Raw genomic sequence first — 26,477 nt, 5'->3', positions numbered from 1 at the left:
TATTAATATGAATGTCCTTTGACGAAAAAAAATGATGATCTGCTGCTCCATGGACTGTATTTTTTCCTGCGTTTCATCCATATTATTTGATCTGTTAGCTACTACCCTGGTGTATGATTGATGTCTAGTATTCAGTCCCGTTACAATAACATCATCCATTCTGGTGTATTGCTCCAACTCATCCACTCTTTTTTCAAAAAATCTAATTTTATTGTCCTTTTCTTGAATCAGTTTTCTCAATTCACAAACCTCCTTCAACAGACCCAGCAATTTGTTCTGTTTTCTGACCACACCACTCACTTCTTCCGACATAAAATTCAATGACTTTTTTATCTTCTCTAGTTCCTCTCCGCTTATTATCTTTTAGGTGGCACATCTTCTATAATATATTCCAGTTCTAAGTTATAACTATACTAGTATATACTAAGGTATATCTAGTTATCTAAAAAAGGAAGAGTAGAATAGAACAGTAGAATAGAGTAGAGACACTTAGGTGCCTGGTCTTGAGAACCAGGGATGGTAGGTTGAAAAGCTTTTTTATCCCATGGGAGCTCTCCCTACCCACCCAAGCGGCTCAAGAAAATGGACAAATCATAATAATATATCATAAGACATATCATAAGAAAATAGACATCATGTATATAAGTGATATTTAAGTAATAAGGGTAATAAACAATATATACAAGAAAAATGGTTTATATATAATATTATAGAAGTTTGCTTCTAAAACCTAAATATTAATATAGGAGAAGATTGTAGTGTTTGTATACTTAGTTTACAGAAGATATGATGTAATATGTATTGGTATCTATCTAAAGTAAACCCTGCTAGCATACTATAGGAAGATAAAATACATCATTTTTATGCTATCAAATGGAAATCTCAAACTAGGTGCTATATGTTGATATCTATTAAAGAACCCATAAAATGAACAATCATTAAAGATCTGCACCATGTAAAATAAAATTGTAAATAATGAAAATAAGCTAACTATAGTTAGAAAAGCTACCGTTAAATTAGCTGTTAAAAAGCCAACCATACCTAGCTAGCTAACAAGATAAACAAAACCGGTAACTAGCGTATAAAGTAAAATAGAGTAGTTGAACCCTACAATAATGGTATTAACAAATACATACGAGGTCTGTTAGAAAAGTATCCAATCTTTTTATTTTTTTCAAAAACCTGATGGATTTGAATCACGTGTGCTTGCATGAGCCAACCTTGAACCTACGTGCGCATGCGTGATTTTTTTCACGCCTGTCGGTTGCGTCATTTGCTTGTAAGCAGCCTTTGTGTGAGGATGGGTGGAGTCTCTCGTCATTTTTTCTTTGCAAGGAAATGGCAGAACGACTGGAGCAGCACAACTGCATCAAATTTTGCCACAAACTGGGCAATAGCCAGGTGGAAACCATTCGGATTATTCAGATGGCTTTCGGTGACGACCCTATGGGCATCACACAGATTAAGGAGCGGTACAACCGGTTTAAAGACGGCCGCACAACGGTGGAGGGCGCTCCGTGCTCCGATCGGCATCAACACGCTGAAATGACCGGATCATTTCCAAAGTGAACGCTGTGGTGATGTGGGACCGTCGTGTGATTATCCAAAAAATTGCGGAAGAGGTGGACATCAGCACTTTTTCGGCACATTCCACTGTGAAAGAAGATTGTGCCATGAGAAGAGTGGCGGTGAAATTCATCGGCACGAAGCTGATGGCGCAGCAACAGCGCCTCCGTGTTGAAGTCTCACAGGACATGTTGTAACATGCCCAGCTCGTCAACCATTCGGAAGATTCAGACTGCTTTCGGTGGCTTTTCAGTCGTGTGACTTTCCGAGAAATTGTGGACAAGCTGGACATTTCAGGGCATGTTACAACATGTCCTGTGAGGCTTCATCATGGAGGCACTGTTGCTGTGCCATCAGCTTCGTGCTGATGAATTTTGCCGCCAATCTTTTCATGGCAAAATCTTCTTTCACAGTGGAATGTGCCGAAAAAGTGCTGATGTCCACCTCTTCTGCAATTTCTTGGATAATCACACGACGGTCCCACATCACCACAGCGTTCGCTTTGGAGTCACGCTGCTCCAGTCGTTCTGCCATTTCCTTGCAAAGAAAACATGACGAGAGACTACACCCATCCTCACACAAAGGCTGCTTACAAGCAAATGACACAATCGACAGGCGTGAAAAAAATCACGCATGCGCACGAAGGTTCAAGGTTGGCTCATGCAAGCACACGTGATTCAAATCCATCAGGTTTTTGAAAAAAATAAAAAGGTAGGATACTTTTCTAACAGACCTCGTATAACAACAATTGTAGACAAAAGTGTGTATTAACGTAGGTTTCCAAACAGAACCGACTATATTGTTAGCTACGATAAAAGGTGCTACAGCTGGCTAGATAAGCTAACATTAGCTGTAGGTATAACTAATTGTACCCCACTCCTCCAATTTATATCATAAATATAATAATATTAAAAAAAGAAGAACAAGAAAAAGTTAAAGGGTGCTGAAATGTATATGGAGACATGAAATAAGTACCTTAGTGAAAGGATATAAAGATGGAATCGCTCCAGGCTAAAGGGAACTCGAGCCTCGTGGCTGCAGCGACATGAAAGACAGTAGACAGTTTGTACAATCACAGGGCTAGATCACTTAGTGATCACGTACTTAGATCACCTACTGATGGTAGGCTAGGCTAAGATAGCCTAGCTTAGCCTGTGCTGTCCCAGCTTCCCCACAGGAACTACAAGCCGGCTGTCAATGCTGGTGACATCCTCCGACACTGCAGCAAGTCGCGGTCTTGGCTTGCAGCTTCTGGCAACTCGCGGGTTTGGCTTGCATCTCCGGCAAGCCACGGGCTCGGCTCGTGGCCTCTGGCAAGTCACAGGCTTGGCTTGTGGTCTTCGATGGGCCTCGGGCTCAGCTTGCAGTCTTCGCTGGGCCTCAGGCTGTTGTCAACTTCCGACAGCGAACTTCTTTCTGGTCGGCCCCTGGCTCCGCCATAGGGCTGCACTGGTCCTCTGACTCCACCTGGGCTGGGTTGGGCTTTCGATTGGGCAACGAGTTGAGGGGCCGCGTGTGAGGTGGTCTCCTACGCCGCTGCAGACCGGGATGTATCCGCAAATCTGCCATGAGGCCGAACTGGGCCTCTGACACTTGTGGAACTGCCATGGGCGAAATGTTACTGTTATGCCGCCGCTGCGAGGCAGCAACTGAACCTCCGACGCTGTCGCGGCTACTGCAGGCTGGGTTGCTGGGTTGCCGGCCACTGAGGGACCACAGGCCGAGATGTGCCTGTGACTCCGACACAGACCTGGACGGTGGACCCAGCACTGCTGCCAGCAACAACTCGCTCGCTGCTCCACTCACTGCTCGCTGCTCCACTCACTGCTCGCTGCTCCACTCACTCAAATTGATTTCTTCAGTAAGCTTATGTCTCTTGCAACTGTAGCTCCTCACCAACAGGGTGTGCTGCAGCACCCTCAGCACCCCTACTTCCAGTGCCTGTGGTTCAGATGTAAAATCCAGTATCACCAAAACTACACATTTTTAGTTGAGCCACCATGCAATTGGCTGCATAGGTACTAAGTATCTTGCTACAAAAAGTACAAAATTTGAACATACAATTTAAATTTTATTCATGAAAGCTGTGCATTTTCAAATGTGTATTCCTTTAAATCTGCATTTTAAACTGCATTTTCTCAATAAAAAAAAAAAAAAAAAAGAGATATTGGGTTTTACATCCGAACCCTTCATTTTTTATTTTTTTTTGGTCATCTAAAAAAGATCTTTTAATTGCTCATGATTAACATGCACACTTATGATTTTAATGACAGATCAGTCAAGAAAACCTCACAACCAACTTGTGATCTTTGGTGACTTCCTAGAGGGTCTCGGACCTTTTACTGAAAGGCCAAGTCATATTATAACATACATTATCACATATTACAACAAAAATCTGCCCTATACTCATAAACCAGCCCTCATGAGATACACTTAAAATAGGGCTGATGAATCAGACACTTTTCCTATCAATTTTACTGCCCTGGAAACTGGCAATAAAATCAGGGCGATACAAATCTTAAATCAGGGCGTTACAAAAAAGACATTGAAAATACCAGGCATTGTATCGTCCCGCTTTTTATCCAATCAGGAGGCCCCATTTCTCTGTCCCACCAATGACACACTCACATTTTGTGTTCCCTGGTGACAAGTGCAGGATCCTGATACAGGATCCAGATCATTTCATTCAACCAAGATGTCTGATCAAGGTGAGAGAGTTTTAGCCTTTCTAGCAGGGAGAATTCTACAACTTGACTCTCATACTGAAGTTGTGAGACTTCAAGAAATTAGTGAAGAGGCAACCTGGTGTCACAGCAATTCATGATTCAGCAGCACAAAATATACATTAATCTGCTGGTTCGTGATATTGTGATGTAAAGTGCCTCATTTTCGTCACAGCAGCACAAATTCATTCTAATTCATTCCGTGATGGCTGCACACAATTAAAAGTGAAGCCGGGGGGTGGAGTGGGGTTTATGGTTAAGGTGGGGGGAAAGAGTAAGATTAGGTTATGGTTAAGGTTAGGATTGGGGGTAGGGGTAGGGTTAGGAATAGTGAGCGAAATAAAAAAACGGTCATAAAAATTTGACTCACGGGAGCACGAAAAAAAAAAACACGAGACTGGGCTGGAAGAGGACACTCATGACTTTATAGAGAGACATAAGAGCGTTCCATAATTTACATATCTACATGATTTACCTGCGTTATTGGTTCTTCATGTGTATGATTATTGTTCTTTATTTTTGTTGTAAGATATGATAAATATCTTATTACATGTCTCTTTATGTATCACGCCCTGTAACACGCCCTGTATCATGCCCCGATGTATCTGTATGAGCCCGAGTCCGACGGACATAAACAGACATGTGATAAGGTATACGTACGTTCAAATGCAGAAAAAAGAACAAGAAGAAAAAAAAAACAGTCCATCCCCTGATTCTGTCATAAGTTCCCTGTGATTGGTCTAATTCAGTCCCAAAGCTCTCTTGCTGTTGTTACAAAGAGGATTGTGATCGAGGATCAAGACACCACTTTGCCACACACTGATGCACAACACAGACTGTTCACTTCTTTGTCACACTTTATAGGTTTTATGAATTGTTCCATTTGGCCCCACTGATTTATGTTTAATTTTAGGTTTTGAAAGTTGTTTTACTTTACAGGTTATTGTGACAAGAAACTTCAAGCTGATGTGGAATGTTTCAGTCATAACAATTTTCACACTTTCAGGGTTAAATTTCACATTTGATAAGAAAATTGTCCTCTTCTTGTTTTCTTTGTTGTGGTATTTATTGATTCTGTTGTTAAATGGCAGCATTATTATTGCCATCATTATGGATAAGAACCTCCATGAGCCCATGTATATCATCTTGTGTAATTTTTGCATTAATACACTGTATGGCACTGTTGGATTTTATCCTAAATTCCTTTTGGACCTTCTGTCTTCTCATGTCATTTCATATGCTGGATGTATGTTACAAAGTTTTGTAATACATTCAGCAATAATGGCTGACTTTTCCATCCTCACCCTGATGGCGTACGACAGATATGTGGCTATATGTCGACCTCTGCAGTACCATTCCTTCATGACAAAACAGAGAGTCTCTGTCTTTGTGTTTTTCTCCTGGCTGATACCAATTTATTGCAAGTTTATGGGAACGGTGATGTTATTGGGATCACAGTTGTGTGGTTCTCACATAAATAGAATATACTGTGTTAACTGGATGATTGTTTCTCTTGCTTGTTCACCTCCAAAAGCAAATATTGCTGTAGGATATTTTAATATCACATTTTATGTTGGCCATTTCAGTTTTATTTTGTGGTCTTATGTTTACCTGATAAGAACATGTTTATCATCCAAAAACAGCCGGAGGAGGTTTATGCAGACATGCTTGCCACATTTAATATGTCTCACTATGTTTGCATTTTCTCTGTTTTTAGATGTATTTTACATGAGGTTTGGTTCAAGCGATTTGTCTCAAGATCTCTCGAACTTAATGACAATGGAAATTCTGTTTGTTCCACCAGTTGTTTACCCACTCATATATGGACTCAAACTCACCAAAATACGCAATAAATTTGTGAATTATTTCTCTATTGGAAAGAAAATGCATAAAGAGAAATTTCATAAAAATGGTGAGTTTTAAAAGAGAAAACAAAGGTTTTGAGAAAAAAAATCTTTACAACTTAATGAAAAGATGCTGAAAGTGATAATGATCTCTAATGATCTCAGAATGCTGTTTGTGGATGAATAGGTTTCAAATGTGACCCTTGTCTTCTTGTTTAATACTCTACCAATCCACTAATGGAATTATTCCGTAATCATGAACCATGCAAGTCTTGAAAAGTAATTTTACTGTATTTTTAGGTGTTATATCATTTGCGGTGATTTTTATACTAAACTATATTTGAAAGTTCCTTTATATTAATGTACTTTGAATTTTGCTTGTTATATCTATGATAATTAGGTCAGAAAGGCTGCAGCTGCTATTTTGTGCAAGGATTTGATAGAAATGAAGGGTTCACATCTAAAACCCAGTCTGTCCAAAACCACAAATTTTTAGTTGAGACCAACATGCACCTGGCTGCCGAGGTAACTATCCCTGTGCAAACTATTAAGAAATTTGAAAATAACATTTTCATTTGAGTTATGGAAAGCTTACCATTTTCTAATGTGTTTTCCTTTTTCATCCCCATTTCAACTGCATTTTTCTTCATTTAAATAAATGGAAATACTGAGTTTGCATCTGAGTGTTTCAAGTCAATTCACAATCTTGACACTGTGAGAAAAATACTGATTTCTGAGTTATGACATGTTGTCCAATGATTTTATTTACATCATTTATGAAGAAATACAATTAATATAATACTCTATGATAAATCTGTGTGGAGTAGACAGTTATCAAAAACTGAGTGACTGTTCAAGGACACGAGTGAGGAAAGCCACCAAGACACCCAGACAACCTAGAAAAAGTTATTCACTCTATTAAGGTTTCAAATCCCGCAAAATCTCATAAAACTTTGAAGAATTTGTCACTCTGAGAGATGTTATTAGCATTGAGAACTACATTGAGATGCTCTGACAAGGCTGCACTTTAACCACTGCACACGGACAACAGCATTAACATCATGTTAGGAAAATTACCTAAAAACACTGACAAAGACAACAAATGAGATACAAGGGGAAACAGGTTTCACTTACTAATATCTTAAAGCTTTAAAGGTACATGTCATACAGAGTGTAAGTCTGAAGACAAAATACAAGTACATTCAGTGTACATGCCACTTATATACAGTCACATAGTGTTACAAAGTCCATTAAATGAAATCATTTAATAGTATAAGACAGTCAGTCTCAAAAGTCCGTTCCTTGGTCGTTCATCATGCAGTGATGAAACATTGTCTCGCCTCATCATATAGCATAAGACAATCAGACAAATAGTCATTTCCTTCATGCTCATCATGCACTGATGAACGCCTCATCTATCTTATCTTATATATTTCACAGAGCTTTAACTTTAACTAGCTTTAACTAGCTTTTTTTTTTTGTTTTATGTTAACATGTGAGAATCTCATGTTGTTTCTCTGTTATTTACAATGGGAATTGCTGTCAGCCGCGACTGCTTCCTGTTCATGCCGTTCTGGGGGAAGTGAAGTTTGCTCTTTAACGTCCTGCTTATTGTCCTTTACAACACTGTTTGTCCTGTTTGTTCCAGAGTAATATATATAATATGCCTGAAATTCAGTTTGCATTTATGAAGATCCAAGCAGATTAAAAGTATCAGACATGGAATATTTCAAATATTTTTGTTTCAGCAAGTTTTCAGGGTCTCATGCATGCAGTCTCTTGCAGACTAAAACTCTAAATCTTTAATATTCTTACAATTTTGTAAGCTGGCTCATGTGATTAAAAATGAGCACTCTAATTGGCTGATGGCTGGGCCCACACTCAACTTATGTTTTATGTTTTGGCGTGACCATTATTAGAGTTTGGACAATCCCTAAGTCTGGCTGATGACAAAAATGGCATACCCTCATTTAAAAAATAAATAAAATTTGCTAAATGTGCCAGCAAAGTTCTAACCCTCAGCACAGCCTGTAGCACAGTAATCACTAAGAAAAAATTAAAATGGTTTGCTGAAATATCAAAGTGGATATTCTTCCGTAATTGGAAGAGGACTTACTTTGGCTGTTTGTCCAGAACACACTGATGGGAGCACGAGAGTGTGTCTTGGTGGGGGGGTGTCTAGGGTGACGCTGGGGTCTGGGGGAGTAAGGGGAAAGGTTAGAAATAGCAAAATAATGATAATAATAATTATAAAAAACAATCATGAAAATATTAAAAACCCAGTGGCCTGCTAAAGGGGGGTCATGTGATGATATCATCATGCTCACAGCATGTTACAGACAAATAATAAAAGTAAGTCATCTTCCTGTCATGGACGAACATCCACTGCCCCCCCTGAAATGTTGTCAGCCCGCAGCAGTGTTATCATGAAAACAGTAAGTTTAATCACATTTTTGGCAACAGCATTACCAGAGATATAATTGTATCTCTGCAGTTTGCAAGATACAACAGAGCTTTCAACATATAAACTTAATTTTGTCGGCTGGTGAGCTATGTGGAAGGAACAGACATAGTGAATAGGGCACCGCAGTCTCGTTTGGGGGTAAAATATGATGCATATGACGTAACTTCTCTACTTCTGAGGGACAAAAGCCACTGTATTTTCAATGGGTTTTTGGGAAAATTACATGCAAACAAAGTGAAAATGCAAAGAAAAAGTGATGATGTGGTGGAAAGTGGACATGTGTTGCAGTTTGTTTATGACCCAGAGCTCAAATGTGTTGAGGCGGTTTTGCAGGCGAGAGAATGGAGCTACACTGGTTAGCTGTGTAGGCTAACACTTACCGACACGACTTCTCCCATTTGCCTCGTCTTTACTTCTACACTGGAAACCGAAAAAAAAAAAAAACCCTTTTCGCTACTGCTTCGGTGAATGCATCCGAAACAAAACAGTACACCATTTGTCCGTGTGAACTCATGCTGTGTGTATATTGTAAAACACCGCGGAGGTCCCAGTAAGTGGTCAAATTCCGTGATATCACACAGGGTTCAAATGAGACTGCGGTTCCCTATTACTGACCTTGACTAGATTGATGTGCTGGTTTTGAAATTTCCACTATTGGATGCAGACAAAGTCGGCAGAGCACAATATGTTGTTCCGCATCATTTTATCAAGACAAACAGTAATGTATTGCTGTGAAGTCGATGTAGGATTTTTGTCACCAGCTGCTTTTGTGAGTGTGGAGGGAGCAGAGCCTCTGCTGTGTTCAGGCTCACCTCAGAAAATCACTGTGCTCAGCCGCGTGTAAAAAAAATACTAAATTACAAGAAATCATGGCCAGATAAAAGTAGCAACAGGCGGGTAACCCAATATAACAGTAGAAGTGTATTTTTTATATGACAAGAATAAGGTAAGAGTAAAAAGTAAATGTAACTCAAGTATATGTAACAGAGTAAATGTAGTGCTTTATTGGGCTATCTTTATTGGTATCCCAGTGTAAATGATTATATATATATATATATATATATATATAAAATACACTTATTGACATTAATTGATGAGACTATAATGTCTGCAATCTGTACATGTTTAATCAAGCTCCACATTGTCAAGTTTTCACATGGACCACAGTGTAAATAAGCCTTTATGCTTTGTGTGACATTGATATATTCACCTTACTGCGTTTATATTGATTTTACAAAATGAACTCAATCAATTATGTAAATGCTGATGATTTCTGTCTTACTCTAAATACTATTTTATCTGAGAGAAAAAAAAGTGTGGCTTGAGATCCACCCAACGAGGCTGTCCATGTTGCCAGACTGGGAACTGATCAACTCCGCACCCAACAGTTTGATGAAAACCCACAGTGCCAGTTACATGGTCAGCTGGTGGTCTCGGGTGACAGCTGTCATCTGCGTCATCCTGTCAGCCACTGTCTGACAGAATGCCGTCTGTGAGGCCTCATGGTTGATCCCAATTATCCTGGACGTCTTGATGATCCAAGGATTCAGATGCTTCTCTACCAATGTGCACAGTTCTGAAACTACAAAGCTTTTATGTCAATTTAAATCATGTACTATCATACAAACCCCCTGGGCTTGCTGGTGATTTTCCACAGTTTTGGCAGCTTGATAGAAACTGAAGGCAGGTTTCATATTTTCTTTGATTTGTGTTCACTGAAATACGAGGTCTGTTAGAAAAGTATCCGACCTTTTTATTTTTTTGCAAAAACCATATGGATTTGAATCACGTGTGATTGCATCAGCCAAGCTTGAACGCCATTAGCGGCTCCGTGGCAAATTCCTCCGCTCCTGTTTTCATGACAAAATCTCCTTTAACAGTGGAATATGCAGGAAAAGTGCTGATGTCCACCTTTTCTGCCATTTCTCTGGTAGTCAGACGACGTCCCGGATCAACACAGCATTTAGTTTGGAAATGATCTGGTCGTTTCAGACTGTCGATCGCCGCTCGGAGCGCCTCCGCCATTGTGTGCCGCCTTTAAACCGGCTGTAACACTCTTTAATCTGTGTGATGCCCATAAAATCATCCCTGAAAGCCATCTGAATTTTCCGAATGGTGTCCACTTAGCTGTCTCTCACAGTTTCTGGAAAAATTTGATGCAGTGCTGCTCCAGCCGTTCAGACATTTTCCTCACAATGAAAATCCGTCGAGGGGGGAGGACCAGTGCTCACTCAAAGCCTGCTCACAGGCGAATGACGCAACCGACAGGCGTGAAAAAACTCACGCATGCGCACGAAGGTTCAAGCTTGGCTGATGCAATCACACATGATTCAAATCCATATGGTTTTTGCAAAAAATAAAAAGGTCGGATACTTTTCTAACAGACCTCGTAAATGATGCATATTTCATCGTGTTGACTGTGTGATACCTCAGTGATATTGAAATAATATTTAACTGAAAATAAAATGTGAATTGTTCTTAACAATGACTTTTGTTGTTCAGCAAAAGTGGACAGTTCTTCTGGAACAATATCAGGATCTTCAAGGGTGATGCCATCCAGTATTTCCTTAAAATTCTGGGGAAATGAGGCCTGCAACCTTCTGATATCGCACACATCTCTGCATGTTGCTGCTGGACTGACTAAAACTCCCACCCCTGAATGAAAATCTATATTTTTTTCAGGCCAGAATGTTTTTTTTTTTTCCAAAATAGAGTTTATACATATTTGAGCGGTCACACTCACATTTTTGAGGTGAAAAGGTGCAGACATGACTCAGGAAAATATTTTTTTCAAATACGGTTGTAACTTTGTGGAACAGCCTCCCTCATCATGTGGTAAATGTTAAGTGGTAAATGGTAAGTGTTATTACTTTAAAGAAATATTATGATTATTTTTATAGTGTTTATTATTGTGATTGATGATTTTATTATGGTGTTTGACTTTTACTGTGCTATTTACAAGTTTTATACTGTTATGTTTGAGTTTTACTATGATGCTTTTTTAAATGCCGAATGATTGTACTTTTATTGTATTTTTTATACACATTTTATGAATAATTGAGTATTGACTGTGATTTTCTGCCTGTTGCTGACAGTCTGCAGGCTCTTATCAATGATATTAGCATGTTTTGTCCTGAATACAATTTAAACTCAACAAGAACTTCATTCCAGCTACACATTGAACATACTTCGAGGGGATAACTTGCTGAACCCACTGCAGAAAATGCAAGAAAACACACAGAAACTGATCTTTACAAGCGCATCTGATGTTATTGCTGGCAGACGACCAGAAGTAAATTACCCCAACTCTCACGGCAGAGTGGCTGATATATCAGCGTTGCAAGCTCACAAACAGAACTCAGTGGAACTCAGTTAAGACAAATCCCCGAAACGATACTGTGGACATGTGGAACTCGCACTTCTCCGCTTTTACGTAAAGGTAATTTTGTAACAACGTCTGCAAAATGGCACAAACGTGCCTAGTATGCTAGTCAAAGTTGGGGGGAAAGATCACAAATGAATCAAACTGGCCATGAGTGACTCCTGAATATACTCATTCATAAAGGTGCATTCAGGTGCAGAAAGAAAAAAACAGCTTTCCTCGGGGTGGGGGGTGGGGGGGAGGCTCACCCCCGGGAGGAGCTCGATAGCACACTCATATTCACGTTGTGGCGGCAAAGACTTGGCTTTAGATTTACTGAATACAGGTGCAAGATCATGGTAACAGGAAGTTACCCCAGCGAGATCCGGGTTCAAAACTGGCAGAGACTGTTCAGGTTTAAGCAGACAGTTATTTATGCACGTGAGTCCCCATGAATTAATCTGTTTTTTGCCCAGTCAAAGTTCAGACAATGTCGTTGCAGCCAGAGGTACCCTAATATTGCCGGGTGAGTCATATTGTCAAATACGTGAAAACATATGGATTCCGAATGGTTCTCTGCAATGATCATACAAATGGACTGAGTGCAGTAAGTTATTAGACCTAATTTGAGGCAATCGACAGTGTTCACCACCAGAGTGCACGAGAGCCAAAACAGTTTAAGACGGAGGGTACTTGTGAGAGAAGACAATAATAAATTTGACAGTAGATGCTCCATCTGAGTGGTCACAGAAGCCATGAAGGAGTCCTGGCATTTAGCAAGCTCACTAATCCCAGAGCTAAGCATGGTTAGCCAGTCTTCTGAGCTAGCTGCTGACTATGATGCCATACAGCCCACTGAAAGGTGTCAGAGTTTGCTGTGTCCATTGTTAGCCAGATTGATTTATCAGACTCGATGGTCAGGATTGGCTGGACACAAATGCAGGACTCAAGCAGCTCTGGAGTTTAAAATGGTTTACTGAATGACTTAGCTGGGGATGGTACATGTGAAGGCAGTCCAAAAGAAGCAACAGAACAAAAATCATCAGGCTAATAGTGTGGTCAGGTAAACAGACAGGTGATCAAAAACACGATGAGGCAGGCAGATAGAGAAAACACAAGTACAAAGCTGGAAGCAAAGCACAAGGTGCATCCTTCTGGCGAGGAGCTAGTGCAACCAGTGACAAATGGTCTTCCATTCATTGCCCTCCTTGACCCAGACCTGATGGTAAGCATTACGTAGGTCCAATTTGTTGAATATAGCTGCCTAGTGCAGGGAGTTGAATGCCAAATCTAGGAGGGGGAGTGGGTAATGGTTGCAGACCGTCATGGCATTCATCAGCTGGAAATCAATACATAGCTGCAGTGTACCGTCCTTAGCCTGGAACCTATGGGTGAGCATTGGATTAAGGCAACACCAGGCACTCCCAGCATCTATTCTCCACTGTTTCTCCTGGGGGGTCAGTTTGGCCCTGCTGAGCTGCATAGGTGTATCAGCAGGGGGTGCTGTTTTGCTGGGGGGGGGGGTGTGTTCACAGTGGAGTTCGAGGAAGAAGGACTTGGCACGAGTCTCGAAGGGATCTGAGGGGAGGTGAGGTGTTCGGCCCTCCAGCCTTTCTCCCGCCGCCTCTCCCTCAACTGGTTGTCAATACGGATGGCAAGCGAAATTAAATGATCAAGGGTTCAAGGTTGGCTCATGCAAGCACGCTTGAAAAAAATCAGGTTTTTGAAAAAAAAAAATAAGGTCCAATACTTTTATAACAGACCTTGTACGTGCACTTCAACTAGTTGGTTGTAGTCGCCTAGTTGGTTGTAGTCGCCTCACACACCACTGAGTTGTACGCCAAAGCTGCATTTGACTGTAAGGCAATATACACATTGGATGATGCTGGTTTACAAGACACTTATTGGACTGGTTCCTACTTCAGAGATTTGACAGCCGTTATGCTTTTTACTTGAACGACATGTTATGTTTCCGTGTACGTCGTGTCCGCACTGAAACAGGAAAGAAAGCTTTCAGTTTTGCTGCTTCCTCTGATTTGAATGTCCTCCAATCTGAACTGAAAATGTCTGGGTTAACTTCTTTGAATGCCTTCTGCTCTGTTTTAAGAGACTGCAAATGGAATTATTTTCCTGCGCATCGTTACAACTCACAATGACCAGGATGATTGTATTTTATTTGTTATTATCATTCTACTGACAATGTTAACCTATGTCTATTATGTGTGCTGCTGCCTTTCTTGGCCAGGTCACCCTTGTAAAATAAGTCTTGATCTCAATGGGCTTTTATCTGGTTAGATAAAGGTTGTTATTATTATATAAATACATTAAATTAACTTTAAAAAAATATGTAATTAACAGGCTCTAAAGGCATCTAAGGCTGTAAAAACATTCCAAGCATTCCAACTCATTATAGAAACTTTCCACAATTTATTACCACCCTTGAAAAACGTCAGTTACCTATTTTATAAAGACTACCCAATCCAGAGCCCGTGGATCCCCACAGGCAACATACTAGTTACTACTTTATCTTTTGATCAGAGCTTTAAAAATAATATAAATTATCCAATTAACCAATCTTAGGATTTACATTAATACTACTATGTGCGTTAAGCACAACAGTGTTGTGTGGGCCGCTGAAGAGCAGGTACTGCTGGCCCACCACCACCAGACGGCGCCCTGCTTGAAGTGCGGGCTTCAAGCACGAGAGGGTGTCATAGCAACTGGGAGTGACAGCTGTTACTCGTCATCAGCATCAGCTGTCACTCATCCACATCATCACCACCACCTTAAAGGCCGGACTGCAACTCCATCTCCCCGCCGAGAAATCAACTACCAATCAGGTAATTTTCTCTGCTGACTCAAAACATTGAGTAATAATCTGAACTTCTTTGCACCCGTTTTCCTGTGGTGTGTCCTTATCTGTGGGATTGGCATTTGGTGTGATCAGCGACAGCTTCGCTTCACACCCCAACCAGATAAGTGGTTAGACAGGAGCTGCACGAGTGTGTGATTGGAGGTGGAGGTTTTCCCTCCTTACTGAATACAGACTGTGGGATTACTGAGTGTGCGACCTCACACTCAACAGGACTGTCTCTGTTCTCTGCCAGCAGTACCGGGTCTGACTGCTGAAGACAGCGGCCACCTGGGGCGCAGGGCTTGGCGGCTCCGGTGTTCTTCAGCTCCGTTGGCAGTGGAAGCTGTGTGGATCCGGCTCTTCTCTCGCCAGGCGTCTTCTATCGTCGAACCTGCCCACACGTCACCTGGTGTACGATTGACAGTCACTATATTGTTATTGTCTGTACGTCGTTGTGTGATTCACAACATTAAATTGTTACTTTTGGCTTATCCATTGTCCGTTCATTTACGCCCCCTGTTGTGGGTCCGTGTCACGACACTTTCACAACACAACAGTATATAAGTTAATACAAAAGTTGTCATTATTGTCATAGTAGTTTCCTGTCAGCTGATACTGTGTTATTTGCCATTTTGTGACTGGCAGGACTGGACTTTGAAGATGTTGTGACCAATGAGAGGAGTAGACACCTCAGCCACTGTCCCTCAATCAATTTTATTTATATAGCGCCAAATCACAACAAACAGTTGCCCCAAGGCGCTTTATATTGTAAGGCAAGGCCTTCACAATCTCAAAATTCAATTTGATGAGTGAACAAGTGTTCACCATTTCGAGCCCACAAGACCACATTTGTGCACATGAAGCTAGTATGCGCCTTTGCATAGATTCTTTTTCTCTCATTGACTGTACAGTGAGCACTCGCTAAAGGAACATGCTTGCCTATGGAACTAGAATCTGTCTTCACACACACACACACACACACACACACACACACACACACACACACACACACACACACACACACCATAAAAAATTGTTTTTGGTTAAATTTAACACAGACATAACTTTAGCTAGCGTTTCCCCCCCTTTTCTCTTTGGTTCATCTTAGGCCCCTTTTACACCAAGGCCAACATAGAGTTGTGTAATGCTGTGTACTCACTATGTCGAGTTATGCAGTTCTACACAGAGTTTAAGCAGCCCGATATGGCAATACGCTGAGTAACAAAAAAGGGTCCATGAAATAGATGCAAAAAATGTAACATTTAATTTTTTTCATGGACTGTCAGTGTCACTAGTTTTGTTTTCTGTTCATCACTTATTCACTGTTTAACCAATAGCTTGTTTTGCCATTTTTATTGTATTCACTTTTCTGTACCAGTCAATAATAGTTCCATTCTAGTTTTAGTTTTAATCATTAGTTTTCTTGTTTTCCCCTTTTTGACTTGTCACATAAGCTCTTAGGTTTGCCCCTTTTGTTTTGCTCGCATTAATTATTTCACCATATCATGTTTCTGTTAGTTTTTCTGTCACTCACTTCTCTTGCTTTGCACTGCTTTGTTTTGCCCTCCCACCATGTCTTGCCTTTCTTCCCTCTTCTTTGTTCACTTAACCACACCTCTTTCCAGAACCTTCCATACACCTGTTTCACATCAACCTGATTAGTTTGCTCCTCATTAAAACCCTCACAGTTCCACAGCTCACTGCCTGATTGTTGACTCTGTTCACTTTCTCGCCTCTTGTTCTCGTCCTGTTTGTGCTTGTGTATTTTTGACCTTGTTTGTGTACTCTGACCTCCGTCTTGCCATTACCCTGAACCCATGACTCTGCCTCTGTTTTGCCTGTATTACTCCTCGATGCCACTTGTATGAACTTTGCCCATTTATGGACTACAACCCAGCCTGCACCATGTCTGATACCTCTGCCTATACCTGACTACCTGTGTACCGAATCTACTGCCTGGTTACATGATAAAGCCATTTATTCATCAAAACCAACCATGTCTGAGAGTCTGCATTGGTCTCCCTCCGATTCCTGTGTCAAGCCACCACCAGTCCTGAGACAAACTTGCTGAACAGTAAACAAATATTCTATGAATGTTTGATTGATGCTCACAAAAGTTAGCTTCCGTGTGCGCTGTATACCCTGAAAACCAGAGGTACTTGGCTTGTGTCCGGAGGTGGATCTGCGGCTTGCCCGTACTGGGGATCATGTGGCCAGCTCTGTTGGATTGATTCCTGTAAGAGGGTACGCTCCCGTCCCTCCATATCCAATGATGGGTAGGCGCATGGTGCTGAAGGATCTGCTCCTGCATCCTTCGGTATCTTGTCTTCTTCATCCTTCTGGGGCACTGCCATAGTGCCAGAGTTTGCCCAGGCATCTGGATTGTATGCTCTGAGGGGATCCAGGTATCTCCTTGCCTTCCACCCTTGGGCATGGGCTACATGTAGGAGTCTTCCCTGTGTGGGATGGAGTGTGCAGGTGTTACAAAATATAAGGGAATTCCCATCCCATTGGCAGGTGCACTCGGCTGGGTCCATCTTCATCCCTCTCAGATCTGAGAGGGATGGAGCTGAGTCACAAGGATGAGTCTAGGTAGCCGTGTCACACAACACCATCCACATATGTACACATCCAAGACCTTAACAGGTTTAAACCACATATTCCTGAACTCATTCTTCGCCCCCTCTGGCTTGAGGGGTCTCTCATTCCCTGGTCCTTCCCACTGGACCGTTAATGATGAGGTCTTTAGACAGACCACACATGAATTTTTGACTTTTCTCCACTCGATCACTTCTCTTTCTCTCGACAGGAATCCTCTTTTGGCATAATCCAATATTCTCAGACCTCTACCTGTCCAGAGTTCTTAGGTTGTTCTTCTTAAGGCAGCCACCCCATAGACAGTGGAGTAGAGTGGTAGGTTCTGTGTGTTTTTGGCCATTCTTAGTTCCTGGTTTCTTCTAGTTAGGGATTGGCTTGAGCTGCTCCACTCCTTGGATTCCTTTCTTCTTCAGTTCTACTGTTACTGTGCAGTATTTTCACCACTACGAGGTCTGTTAGAAAAGTATCGGACCTTTTTATTTTTTGCAAAAACCAAATGGATTTCAATCACGTGTGATTGCATCAGCACTTTGTGCGCATGCGTGAGTTTTTTCAAGCCTGTTGGTTGCGTCATTCGCCTGTGAGCAGGCTTTGTATGAGCAGTGGTCCACCCCTCTCCTCGGATTTTTATTGCGAATAAAATGTCTGAATGATTTGGAGCTTTGCTGCATCAAATTTTTCCAGAAACTGTGAGAGACCGCCAGGTGGACACCATTCGGAAAATTCAGATGGCTTTCAGCGATGATTTTATGGGGATTACACAGATTAAGGAGTGCTCCAGCCGGTTTAAAGACCGCCCACAGCATCTGAGAGCGCCGATCAACAGGCTGAAACCCCGCTCAAACAACCAGATAATTTCCAACGTGAAGCTTTGTTGATCCGGGACGTCGTCTGACTTCCACAAAAAAGGCAGAAGGCATGGACATAAGCACTTTTTCGGCACATTCTGTTGGGAAAGTGTAGGTACACGGACCCACAACAGGGGGCGCAAATGAACGGACAATGGAGTAGGTCAAATAACAACACTTTACTGTTGTGAATGTGCACAACAAATACAACAGATTACAACAATAGACAAGAGTCAATTCTCAAAGGTGTCGTGTGGGCAGGCTGGAAGATAGGAGACGCCTGTCCAAAGCAGAACCGGAACCACATGATTTCCTCCGCCACCAGACCCCGGGAATACTGGAGCCGCCAAGTCCCGAACTCCCAGGTGGCCACTGCCTCCGTGTGTCGGACCTGGTACTGCTGGCGAGGAACAAAAAGCAATTAAATGAGGGCGCGTTTGCACCCAGGAATCCGTACGGCAGGAAAGCTACCTCCACCTCTCGTTGGAAAAGTAGTCCACAATACAACGCACAAAATCACAAAGGATACTGTCAAACAGTCAGCTGAGGTACGTTACCTTCCAGGTAGAACGATATCTCGGCAAAGAGGTGGAGATGACGTCTTGCTGTTATACCGATGCTGATCAGATGAGTGGTGACAGCTGTCATAGGTGATGAGTGTCAGCTGTCACCCCGGCTGCTCCTGTGAGGTGGCAGCGCCCTCTGGTGGTGGTGGGCCAGCAGTACCTCCTCTTCAGCAGCCCACACAACAGGACCCCCCCCTCAACGGGCACCTCCTGGCGCCCGACCAGGCTTGTCCGGGTGGCGGCGGTAGAATTCGGCCAGGAGGGCCGGGTCCAGGATGAAGCTCCTCTTCACCCAGGAGCGTTCTTCAGGTCCGTACCCCTCCCAGTCCACCAAATACTGGAAGCCCCGGCCCATCCTGCGGACATCCAAGGGCCGGCGCACAGTCCAAGCTGGCTCGCCATCGATGATCCGGGCAGGAGGTGGTGCCGGACCCGGAGTACAGAGGGGTGAGGTGTGATGGGGCTTGATCCGGGACACGTGGAAAACAGGATGGATCCGCAGTGAGGCCGGAAGCTGAAGCCTCACTGCGGCGGGACTGAGTACCTTGATGATCTTAAATGGACCGATATACCGGTCCTGCAGTTTAGGGGAGTCCACTTGAAGGGGAATGTCCTTAGTAGACAACCACACTGCCTGCCCTGGCCGGTACGTAGGGGCCGGGGTTCGCCGACGGTCTGCATGGGCCTTCGTCCTCATCTGGGCCCTCAGCAAGGCAGAACGGGCGGCACGCCACACCCGACGGCACTTCCGTAGGTGGGCCTGGACCGAGGGCACACCGACCTCTCCCTCAACCACCGGAAACAAAGGAGGTTGGTACCCCAGACATACCTCAAAAGGGGAGAGGCCGGTGGCTGATGACACCTGGCTGTTATGGGCATACTCGATCCAGGCCAGATGGGTACTCCAGGCCGCCGGGTGCGCAGCTGTCACGCAACGCAGGGCCTGCTCCACCTCCTGATTGGCCCGTTCTGCTTGCCCGTTGGTCTGGGGATGATACCCGGATGAGAGACTCACCGTGGCCGCCAGTTCCCGGCAGACGCTCCTCCAGACTTGCGAGGAGAACTGGGGACCGCGATCGGAGACGATGTCTGTTGGGATCCCATGCAGCCGGACGACGTGGTGGACCAGGAGGTCCTCTGTCTCCTGGGCCGTCGGGAGCTTCGGGAGGGCCACGAAGTGGGCCGCCTTGGAGAATCGGTCCACTATCGTGAGGATGGTGGTGTTGCCCTGGGACGGCGGGAGGCCCGTGACAAAATCCAGGCCGATGTGGGACAGGGGCGATGGGGCACGGGCAGCGGCTGGAGCAGTCCCGAAGCCCTGCGATGATCAGCCTTGCCCCTGGCGCAGGTGGTGCAGGCCTGGATATAATCCCGGACGTCGGCCTCTAGGGACGCCCACCAGAAGCGCTGCCGGACAACTGCCATGGTTCTTTGCACCCCTGGATGACAGGAGAGCTTAGAGCCGTGACAGAAGTCCAGGACTGCAGCCCTAGCTTCTGGTGGGACGTAGAGTCTGTTCTTCGGCCCAGTTCCGGGGTCCGGGCTTCGTGCCAGGGCCTCCCGGACGGTTCTCTCTGCGTCCCAGGTAAGGGTGGCCACGATAGTGGACTCCGGGATGATGGGTTCCGGTGGATCTGACAACTCCGCTTTGACTTCTTCTTCATGTACCCGGGACAAGGCATCCGATCTCTGGTTTTTGGTCCCAGGACGGTAGGTGATCCGGAAGTCAAAACGGCCGAAGAACAGTGACCAGCGGGCTTGCCTGGGGTTCAGCCGCTTGGCGGTCCTGATATACTCCAGGTTCCGGTGGTCAGTGAAAACCGTGAATGGCACGGACGTTCCCTCCAACAGATGTCTCCACTCTTCAAGAGCCTCTTTCACCGCAAGGAGTTCTCGATTGCCGACGTCATAGTTCCGTTCGGCCGGGGTCAACCTGCGGGAAAAATAGGCACACGGGTGAAGGACCTTATCGGTCTTCCCGCTCTGGGAAAGCACAGCTCCTATCCCTGAGTCCGAGGCGTCCACTTCAACCACTAACTGGCGACTAGGATCGGGCTGCACCAGAACGGGTGCAGACGAGAAGCGCCGTTTCAACTCCTTGAATGCGGCATCGCAACGATCCGACCAGGTGAAGGGGACTTTTGGTGAGGTCAGGGCTGTCAGGGGGCTAACTACCTGACTGTAGCCCTTAATGAACCTCCTGTAGAAAATAGCAAAGCCGAGGAACTGTTGCAGCTTCCTATGGCTGGTGGGTTGGGGCCAGTCTCTCACCGCCGCGACCTTGGCCGGATTAGGAGCGACGGAGTTAGGGGAGAGGATAAACCCCAGGAAGGACAAAGAAGTGCGGTGAAACTCGCACTTCTCGCCCTTCACAAACAGCCGGTTCTCTAATAACCGCTGCAGGACCTGACGTACATGCCGGACATGGGTCTCAGGATCCGGAGAAAAGATGAGTATATCGTCCAGATATACGAAGACGAATCGGTGCAGGAAATCCCGCAAGACATCATTAACCAATGCTTGGAACGTCGCGGGGGCGTTTGTAAGACCGAACGGCATGACCAGGTACTCAAAGTGACCTAACGGGGTGTTAAATGCCATCTTCCACTCGTCTCCCTTCCGGATCCGAACCAGGTGATACGCATTCCTGAGATCGAGCTTGGTGAACATTTGGGCTCCATGCAGGGGCGTGAACACTGAATCCAACAAGGGCAATGGGTATCGGTTACGAACCGTGATTTCGTTCAGCCCCCTGTAATCAATGCATGGACGTAGTCCGCCATCCTTTTTTCCCACAAAAAAGAAACCTGCACCCATCGGGGAAGTGGAATTCCGGATCAACCCGGCAGCTAAAGAGTCCCGGATGTAGGTCTCCATTGATTCGCGCTCAGGTCGTGAGAGGTTGTACAGCCTGCTGGACGGGAACTCAACGCCTGGAACCAAATCAATGGCACAATCGTACGGACGGTGGGGGGGAAGGGTGAGTGCCAGATCCTTACTGAACACATCCACAAGGTCATGGTACTCCACCGGCACCGTCCCTAGATTGGGCGGGACTCTGACCTCCTCCTTAGCCTGGGAACCGGGAGGAACTGAGGAACCTAAGCATACCCAGTGGCAGGTCTCACTCCACTGCACCACTACCCCGGACGGCCAATCGATCCGGGGATTGTGTTTTAACATCCAGGGGAACCCTAAAATCACACGGGAGGTAGCAGGAGTCACAAAAAACTCGATCTCCTCCCGGTGATTTCCTGACACCACCAGAGTTACTGGTGGTGTCTTATGTGTGATTGGAGGGAGTAGGGAGCCGTCTAGTGCCCGCACCTGCACAGGTGAGGTAAGCGCCACCAGAGGGAGCCCTATCTCCCTGGCCCATCTGCTGTCTAACAGATTCCCTTCAGAGCCCGTGTCCACCAGTGCTGGGGCCTTCAGGGTTAAATCCTCATAAAGGATTGTAACTGGGAGTCGTGTGGCAATGTGGGTGTGTCCCACGTGAATGTCTCGGCCCACCCCTAGCCCAGTTTCTAGGGGCGGGCGTTGGTGTTTAACTGCTCGGGCAGTCTCTTACCTGATGCTCTATCGAGCCACAAACAAAGCACGCTCCGCGGGCCAGCCTCCTCAGTCTATCTGGTGCCCTAAATGTGGCCCTGCTCGTGTCCATAGCTTCGTCAGCAGGGGGAGCTGTAACCACACGGAGCATAGGGGCCGTGGAGCGTGGGGAGGGCGGAACGTGGTCGGAACCGGAAGGGAGAGGGACAGCGCGTGCCCGGCCACGCCCTTCGTCTCGTTCCCGACGGCGTTCTTCTAACCGATTGTCTAATCGTATAACGAGATCAATAAGCCCATCTAAATCCCGCGGTTTGTCCTTAGCCACCAGGTGCTCCTTTAGGACCAACGACAGTCCGTTTACAAAGGCGGCGCGGAGGGCAGTGCTATTCCAGCCGGACCTCGCAGCCGCGATGCGGAAGTCGACTGCATAGGCAGCTGCGCTCCGACGCCCCTGTCTCATTGACAGCAGCACGGCTGAAGCGGTCTCTCCTCTATTTGGGTGATCGAACACTGTTCTGAACTCCCTCACAAACCCATCATATGTCTGAAGGAGCCGTGAATTCTGCTCCCAGAGCGCTGTAGCCCAAGTGCGTGCCTCACCGCGAAGCAGGTTTATTACATAAGCTATCTTGCTGGCATCAGTCGCGTACATGACAGGACGTTGTGCGAAGACGAGCGAACACTGCATAAGGAAGTCCGCACACGTCTCCACACAACCTCCGTACGGCTCTGGAGGGCTTATGTATGCTTCCGGGGAAGGTGGGAGGGGTCGTTGAACGACCTGTGGAACGTCACTGTTACGCACAGGGTCGACAGGAGGGAGAGCCGCAGCAGCGCCCTGAGGGCGCGCTTCCACTTGCGCGGCGAGAGCCTCCACCCTGCGGTTAAGGAGGACGTTCTGCTCGGTAATTAAATCCAACCGAGCCGTGAAAGCGGTGAGGATCCGCTGCAACTCACCGATCATTCCTCCTGCGGACGCCTGTGCGCCCTGTTCTTCCATTGGCCTTTCAACAGCCGGTTGACGCCCCTCGGGATCCATGACGGTGGCCGAGATATCCTGTTGGGAAAGTGTAGGTACACGGACCCACAACAGGGGGCGCAAATGAACGGACAATGGAGTAGGTCAAATAACAACACTTTACTGTTGTGAATGTGCACAACAAATACAACAGATTACAACAATAGACAAGAGTCAATTCTCAAAGGTGTCGTGTGGGCAGGCTCGAAGATAGGAGATGCCTGTCCAAAGCAGAACCGGAACCACACGATTTCCTCCGCCACCAGACCCTGGGAATACTGGAGCCGCCAAGTCCCGAACTCCCAGGTGGCCACTGCCTCCGCGTGTCGGACCTGGTACTGCTGGCGAGGAACAAAAAGCAATTAAATGAGGGCGCGTTTGCACCCAGGAATCCGTACGGCAGGAAAGCTACCTCCACCTCTCGTTGGAAAAGTAGTCCACAATACAACGCACAAAATCACAAAGGATACTGTCAAACAGTCAGCTGAGGTACGTTACCTTCCAGGTAGAACGATATCTCGGCAAAGAGGTGGAGATGACGTCTTGCTGTTATACCGATGCTGATCAGATGAGTGGTGACAGCTGTCATAGGTGATGAGTGTCAGCTGTCACCCCGGCTGCTCCTGTGAGGCGGCAGCGCCCTCTGGTGCCCTCTGGTGGTGGTGGGCCAGCAGTACCTCCTCTTCAGCGGCCCACACAACACATTCCACTGTTACAGGAGTATTTTTCCTGGAAAGAGGAGCGGAGGAATGCTCCACTGTGCCGCTCATGGTGCGGCACAAAACCACCTCCATGTTGGTCTCACAGGACGGCTTTCAGATGGCTTTCGGTGGCTTTTCAGTCGTGTGACTATCCGAGAAATTGTGGATGACCTGGACATGCCAGAACATGTCCTGTGAGGCTTCATCACGGCGTTGCTTTGCACCATGCGGCTCTGCCGCGACGCGCGAAATTCCTCCACTCCTCTTTCCATGACGAAAACTCCTGTGACAGTGGAATGTGCCGTTCATTTCCAAACTGGACACTGTGTTGATCCATGACGTCGTCTGACTAACACAGAAATTGCGGAAGACGTGGACATCAGCACTTTTTCGGCACATTGAGACAGGCGTACGGAGGAATTCCATACGGAGGAATTCCGCACGTCGGGAAGTTTCCAATCAATAAAAACCCAATGAGAGGGGTGGACCACTGCTCACACAAAGCCTGCTCACAGGTGAATGACGCAACCGACAGGCGTGAAAAAACTCACGCATGCGCACAGAGGTTCAAGCTTAGCTGATGCAATCACACGTGATTGAAATCCATATGTTTTTTTGTAAAAAATAAAGAGGTCCGATACTTTTCTAACAGACCTCGTAGGTCTGAGGTGTCATACTTGGCTTTGACTGCAGTGTTGGTGAGATGGTCTCAAGCTTTTATCCACACTTTCTGTCCAACATGAAAATGGGGTTTTGATTCAGGATTGAGAATTTTCTTCTCACTTCCCCGCCCCACTTCATGAGTCATGAATGGCCGTTTATTCAGTTCTTCAGAAGGGGGTGGTCTTCCATCACGATGTTGGGTATTCAGAGCTTTCCCAGTTTCCAGAGCATTTACGCTCCATTCCTTCGTGTTGGGATATTTCCAGTCCAATTTTTAACCAACCCAATGGTCCATTACACCACCCCATTTGCTTGAGGTGTATATGGGGGTGAGTAGATTCTCATCACCCCGTTCTTCTGGCACCATTGGTCCACTTGGCAGCTGCGAAAATGAGTACCATTGTCTGTTCATAGCTCCTTTGGTACTCCTAAATGATGGCATGCCTGTTCCAGCATGCTAACCACACTGTTGTCATTGGCCTTTCTCACCGGTTTGATGACCACATAACTTGACATAGAATCCACTAACACCAAAAGGTATTTCTCACCTTTCTTTCCGGTCACCCCTAAGGGCCCTATGTCCATGCATATTGATCCCCATGGAATGGTGCTCTTTATGGTGAGACCATCCACCCTCTGTCCTCTTCGGCCTGCATTGTATTGACCACATACCATCGCAGCCTTTAAGGACATGACAGACTTGGTCTCCTTGAATCCAAAGTAGCTGCTTCTCCAGCTCCTTCCGTGTGCGGATGGTGCCCGCATGGCCAAGCGCTTCATATACGGCCTGCACCACTTCCTCCATGGACTCTTTTGGGACTACCCTTCCTTTAGGGTTTTTTTTGCCCACTTCTTGATCCCAACAAAGACGACTTTCCTCAGCTGCACATAGCGGCCCGCTTCATCATTCTGACGCCAATGTGTTCCATCTCGCCCATCAGCCTTCTGGTGTAACACCTCCAGGTCCATGGTTAGCCTCAACGCGGCTATTTTCTTCCATAAATCCCAATGAGCCACAGGTTTCCCCTTAGCCCCTTTGAACCTATTCTCTTCCCAAATGGATAGATCTTCTTTAAGGGCTTGTGCGCAGTAATAACTGCCTGTTACCACTCGAGCCCTTTTTATCTTATATTTACCAAGTTCCAAGAGTCCTTCCATTATTGCTGTAACTTCTCCAGCCTGTGCACTGCCTGGAGTTCAGCCCTCCCACCGATGCTGTCCTTTCTCTTGATACTTGAGGATGCATCCCCAATATGCCACATTGTCTTTACCCTTTCGTGATCCATCTATGAACAGGGTCCAGTCATACGGCTCCTTCTCGGGTTGCTCTTTCATCTGTGGTTCTTTCCTAGCTGGCTGTTTTGGGCCGATCTCAAGCTTAGGGTCTAGCAATATGTCTTCCCATCTGCAGATTGAGCTTCAGTCCTGCTTCCATGAGCTTCTCAATCACATTCTGCAGCCACATCAGGTGTTCGTCCTCCTCATCATCAGCGACGAAGACATTGTCAATGTAGACTGTTACTCCTTAATCCTTCAGGACGTCTGGCGAATTTTGGTATCCTTGTGGGCACTGTTGCCATACATAGCTCTTGTCTTTATGTGTAAATGCAGTTTTTCCCTGTGACTGCATGGCGAACTGTAGTGAAAAGAATCCATTTGCTAGGTCAATGCATGAGTTGTACTTCTTGATTTGGAGCATTTTCAGGACACCTTGGGGAT

At 45.4% G+C, this 26,477-nt stretch overlaps 1 protein-coding gene across 1 annotated transcript; it reads left to right on the top strand.

Moving 5' to 3' along the window:
• The first annotated feature begins 5,255 nt into the window (after positions 1 to 5,255).
• LOC117524280 (olfactory receptor 49-like) lies at positions 5,256 to 6,212 on the top strand. The gene has a single exon (XM_034186049.1). It carries the CDS (start codon positions 5,256 to 5,258, stop codon positions 6,210 to 6,212), a length of 957 nt encoding a protein of 318 aa, XP_034041940.1.
• The last annotated feature ends 20,265 nt before the right edge of the window (positions 6,213 to 26,477 follow it).

The sequence above is a fragment of the Thalassophryne amazonica genome, chromosome 14 (assembly GCF_902500255.1).
Source record: "Thalassophryne amazonica chromosome 14, fThaAma1.1, whole genome shotgun sequence".
NCBI lineage: Eukaryota > Metazoa > Chordata > Actinopteri > Batrachoidiformes > Batrachoididae > Thalassophryne > Thalassophryne amazonica.
This window is presented reverse-complemented; position numbering and strand designations above follow the sequence as displayed.